General features: G+C 47.5%; 1 protein-coding gene across 5 annotated transcripts in view; it reads right to left on the bottom strand.

Annotated features, from left to right (window-relative positions):
* Window positions 1-254: 254 nt before the first annotated feature.
* The window catches only part of mapk8b (mitogen-activated protein kinase 8b), a 29,231-nt gene continuing 23,595 nt past the window's right edge, over window positions 255-5,890 (bottom strand). For 2 of the 5 annotated variants that reach the window (XM_042086003.1, XM_042086002.1), the window contains exon 12: window positions 2,705-3,553. In XM_042086003.1, coding sequence (XP_041941937.1) covers window positions 3,498-3,553 — 56 coding nt within the window. In that variant the 3' untranslated portion in view covers window positions 2,705-3,497. Of the gene's footprint in view, window positions 756-1,452; window positions 2,334-2,704; window positions 3,559-5,890 lie in introns of those variants that run through there. The other 3 variants (XR_006030727.1, XR_006030728.1, XM_042086004.1) reach the window with 3 other exon arrangements.

Genomic DNA, 5,890 nt, shown 5'->3' with positions numbered 1-5,890 from the left:
AGTGCATGGTCTACTCTTGGAGTGTGTGTGGTGAGTAAAAGACTGTGTGTGTGTGTGTGGTCTGAGTAAAAGACTGTGTGTGTGTGTGTGTGTGTGGAGTTGAAAAAAAAGACTGTGTGTGTGTGTGTGTGTGTGTGGCGTGAGTAAAAGACTGTGTGTGTGTGTGTGTGTGTGGTGAGTAAAAGACTGAGCAGACCACCAGAGGGGTGTGTGTGTGTGTGGTGAGTAAAAGACGGAGCAGACCACCAGAGGTGTGTGTGTGTGCAAACTGCAGGTTTTATTGGCGGCCATGTTTGGTGAAGCCCCTCAGGGCAGCGGTCAGGGCTGGTCCAGTAGCACCCCTCCCCCACCACAGGGGGCGCCGCTCACACACCCGCAGGGCTGCAGCCATCAGCAGACCTCACAAACCAGCAGCACACGTTCACAAGGTGGAGTTCAGCTGTTGTTCAGGATTTGTTTATTTATTTGTTTGTTTGTTTGTTTATTTTTACTCGTGGTTGGTGCCTGACTGTGACGAGAGACCATGAGACTCTCTGGGACACTCTGCCTCACTATACACACACACACACACACACACACAAACACAGACACTTTGCCTCACTCTAACACACTCATACGCGCACACACGCGCACACACACACACACGCTTGCGTGTGTGTGGCCAGGACTGCTTCTGTAACATCATGCCAGAGGCTGGGAGAGTCGGACTGACCCAAGAAACACTTCCACACACACACACACACACACACACACAACTACCGTTACCATGGCTACACCCAGGAGCTACCACCAGCACACACTACAGAAGGTATTGCACATGAAATGTAAAAAAGAAAGAAAAAATCAAAGAAAAAAAAATCAAAGAAAAAATAAAATACATAATCCGATCTCTTACTTCCAGGTGAAGATTACATAATGTACAAAACTAAGTTCTCCTAACATTGATCATTGTACACGTTCCAAATAAATAAATAAGTCTATCTGTCTCCACGGTGACCAACGGCCCGCACGCACGCACCTGCTCGGGACTCTGCAGAGTGAGGTAGTTCTTGAGAGCCTCGGGGGGGGGGGGTTTAGAGTTCAGATCTGCGGGGGGGGGGGGGGGGGGGGGGGGGGGATTAAATGTGTCGGGTGGGGGTTGGCGAGGTCAGAAACTCTTCTACTCCAACAACTCAGGGCTGAGAAATTAAGAGCACTTCAAATCAAGAGTAAAACACACAAACACACACACGTCTACACGTCTCATATGTGCCTCACCTTTGTCTGTCTCTCTCTCTCTCTCTCTCTCTCTCTCTCTCTCTCTCTCTCTCCTGCTCTCCATCTCTCACTCCTGCTCTCTCTATCTCTCCTGCTCTCTCTATCTCTCCTGCTCTCCATCTCTCTCTCTCTCTCTCTCTCTCCACACACATGACTGTCACACTCCAACTCCGCTCCAAGAGAAAAAAAAAAGACACACACACACACAAACACCACTGTGGGGCCCGATCCTACTCTGTATTCTGCTGAACTTTACACACTTTGTACTACGGAGACTTCATAACGGTCAGCTTACATCACCACGGAGACGGCATAACAGTCACCTTACATCACAAATCCTTCTTGTCGAAAAATAAAGCTCACAATTATCTATACAAATTCTCCTGACGAGCAAACGCTCGAGCGACCATCAAACATTCCCAGACTCCCGCTGAGCTCACGATACAAAAACACAGCCTCACCCACCGCTGCCATGGAAACCAAGTGCCAAGTTAGAGCCACAGGACTGCATATCCCAACATTCTCTGCCAATACCCAAGACCCACAGGACTGCATATCCCATAATCCTCTGCTAATACCCAAGAACCACAAGACTACGCATCCCAGCATCCTCTCCCAATACTAACGAACCACAGGACTACATATCCCATCATCCTCTCAGCCATCTCCACAGGACTACATTTCCAATCATTACTTTTGTGCCCATTACCAGAACTTCTCTGTGCCACCTACACAGGACTACATCTCCCATCATTCTCAGTAAAATGCCCTCAAGACTACATCACTCATTATTCTGTCTGCCTGACAGAATATCCTCGGTCATCTCCCCTCCTCAGGACTACATTTCCCATCATCCTGTCATCTCTCCCCTCCTCAGGACTACATTTCCCAGCATCCTCGGTCATCTCTCCCCCCCTCAGGACTCTATCTGGACAGTCTACAGGCACTTTCTCCTTCACTCAGCTGAAATACTACTAATATAAAAATACAGGACTACACAGAAGGGACATTATTGCATGTGGTCAGAGGCTCCACCGTGACACACACACACACACACACACACACACACACACACACTCCGCTCATCCGGTTCCGTTTGGGTCGGTTCTGCAGACGGACTGCAGGAGCTGGATCAGACTGCACACACACAACCCCCCCCCCCCCCACACACACACACCGTTTCTGTGACTCAACCTGTGGCCAGTGTTCTAAACCGTAGTCCCTCCATCTTTTCATCTCCAGCACACCCACCTCCTCCTCCCCTCCTCATCCCTCACTCCTCCTCTCCTCCTCCTCATCTTTCACTCCTCCCCCCCCCTCCCCCCCCTTCCTCCTCCTCCTCATCCCCTCACTACTCCTCTCCTCTGTCCTGGTGAGTGCGTCTGGCCCAGTCTCTCCTACAGAGGAGCGTTGTACAGATCACCCAAAGGAACATGGGACAAGTGAAAAGCTTTTTTGTCTCTTTTTTGCTTGAAAAGACTACAATTACCCTTACGTTTTCCAAAAGACTACATTACCCACGTTTCCAACAGAAAATCTTTTTCAAAAAGACAAACAAAACAAACAAACAAAAGGACATGAATTAGCTTCATCAAAACATCTTTTGCATGATCATATCTCCGCCCAACCAAAGTATTCACAGAGTACAACAGGTTCTTACATTGATATTTTACAGGTATGAGGTGCACGCGCACACACGCACACACACACACACACACACACACTCACACACTCACACACTCACACACTCACACACACACTCCTTGCCGTAGGACAGCTTCCCAAATCGCATCTATGTGAGCACATCCCATAATATCTCCTCCCGGGACGCCAGTAGCAATTGAGCTTCCCATTGAGGGGTGAAAGATTAAATAAATAAGGGAGGGGTTTGCACGCTCACCGCAATAAACAAAAACAATAAACAAGACTAAAAAATATTTAACCTTAAAAGCCTCCACGTTACTTCAACCGTTCTACATCAATATGGCAAGATGATGACGTAGCGTTAGCGTAAAGTAAGATGACACACATGGAACACAACACACACACAGTTCATGTGGAGCAGGTGAGGTGTCAGGAGGAGGCTTCTGATTGGCTCTCACAAGCCCTCAGCTCCGCAGGCCCCTCCCCCTCCCGAGAGCCGATGAGAGAGCGGTGGGCGAGGTCACCTGCAGCAGCCCAGTGTTGCCGTAGCCGTTGCCATGGCGCTGTGGGTGTCCGAGACGAGGGGAGGGGCGGGGTCAGAGGACATCGGGGAGGAGGGACGCGGCGGGGGGGGTCCCCATCACTGCTGCACCTGTGCTGAGAGACACACACACACACACACACACCCCGTTACAGCACCTTACAAACACACCCCGTTACAGCACCTTACAAACACACACACACACACACCCCGTTACAGCACCTTACAAACACACACACACACACACACCCCCCGTTACAGCACCTTACACACACCCCGTTACAGCACCTTACAAACACACACACACCCCGTTACAGCACCTTACAAACACACACACACACACACACCCCGTTACAGCACCTTACACACACACACACACACACACCCCCCCCCGTTACAGCACCTTACACACACACACACTAGTGATGCACCGATGTGAAAATTGTGGCCGATACCGATAACCGATATTAATTTTGCTGTTATGGCCGATACCGATATTTACCGATGTCGATATATCTGTATAGAAAACACATTCTTATGATAATCAAATAAAGAGCTATTTTCCAAAATGGAAATATTTTTTTAAATAACGTTTCAATAGCCTACCTTAGAACACCAGAGGATTACAATCTAATAGAATATATCTGTATTATTTTATATCCTGATATAAAAAGAGAGAATACTGAATGTCTGATATTTATGACAGCACTTTATGCAGATTAGCCTATAGGTATGGCACACTATAGGCCTACTATTTATATTACAACTCTCCCTCTTTAATTCAGCTGTGTGGTTGAAGCCTGGAAATATTGTAAACAAAGTAGCATAGTAGCATAGTTGGCTAGCTTATCATAGTCTACTGATTGGACTGTTCAGTTTCCCCATGTGTGTTTAAGTTTAAAGGTAATACTTGTTCTCCTTGGTACAGGCACTTTTGGGAAACATTGGTATTGAGATGATCAGTCAACTTGAAACCAAGAGTTTTAAACAAATATGTGCAGCATGCTAATGTTGCTAAGCAGATTTAATAGTAATTTAGCTAGTCGTCTTCTATGAGTTCTTGCTTTCACGATTGTAATGTTTTATTTGGATTGCGTTGGCCGAGTCGCGCGTGTCCATTGAGTGAGCGAGAGAGAGCGGGGCAAAGAGAGGGGTGTTGTAAAATGGTGTTGCGGCTCCTTTAAGAGAGCTCCATGTGTGTGTGTGTGTGTGTGGGAAGCTGGGAAGGAGGGAGATAGTGTGAGGAAGTGTATGCATGCGACTGGAGCAGAGAGTGTGGAAGTTCAAGTTGGAGTCTGTACGCAGTGTGAGCGGTGTTACTGTCCGAAATAAAACTCCATAAAGTTCAGCTCGTGTATTTTGCTCATCAGAAATGAGACCGTGACCCCGACGTTATTTTATCTTATAACATCGGCCCTCGAATAACGAATCCCCTGCGTTTCTGACTACGGTCTGAAACAAAGCAGGAAAGGTTAACAGGGGGTTTATACGGTTTGGTAAAGTCTACAATGAAAGCAACGTAGGCTACCTCCAAGTAAAGTGGGAGATGTGTGTTGTTTATGCGGCCGCGTAAGCTGCAAAGCACTGCTAGACACTAGAAAGGGTGTGTCGGTTCTGCCTTTTCACACCGCGACACAGGTTTGTGGATATGAGTGTTGCGATTTCAGTTTTGAATCGCATATTGTTACAGCCCTATTAAATTCCTATTACGACCATATAATTACATTCTGCCTGATACACAGTTATATTTAGCCTACCGCGAGAGATGTGCTAGGCGTGACATGACATGCAAGCCAGCCATCAACTTGACTGCAAGCAACGCGAGCAGCGCGATACAACGCAACTTTTTGAAATAACTTTTGTCAGATGCTGCAGTGTCTTCTTGCCCTGCTATTTTAAATAAGAAATATGATGCAATAGAAGGGCATATTTAACGGATTCAGTGTAGACAGATAACACGCTTGGATCGCTACACACACGTCAAATACACAGGAATGATTATCGGCTTGTTCACATCGGCCCTATTTTGACATCGGACCGATACCGATGTGTAAAAAAATGACCATATCGGCCGATATTATATCGGCGGCCGATATATCGTGCATCACTAACACACACACACCCCCCGTTACAGCACCTTACAAACACACCCCGTTACAGCACCTTACAAACACATACACACACACACACACACCCCGTTACAGCACCTTACAAACACATACACACACACACACACACCCCGTTACAGCACCTTACACACACACACACACCCCGTTACAGCACCTTACACACACACACACACACCCCCCGTTACAGCACCTTACACACACACACACCCCGTTACAGCACCTTACACACACACACACACACCCCGTTACAGCACCTTACACACACCCCGTTACAGCACCTTACACACACCCCGTTACAGCACCTCACACACACACACAC

The sequence above is a fragment of the Alosa sapidissima genome, chromosome 3 (genome assembly GCF_018492685.1).
Source record: "Alosa sapidissima isolate fAloSap1 chromosome 3, fAloSap1.pri, whole genome shotgun sequence".
NCBI classification, from domain to species: Eukaryota; Metazoa; Chordata; class Actinopteri; order Clupeiformes; family Clupeidae; genus Alosa; species Alosa sapidissima.
The sequence above is the reverse complement of the archived record's forward strand: the minus strand, read 5'-3'. Positions and strand labels throughout refer to the sequence as shown.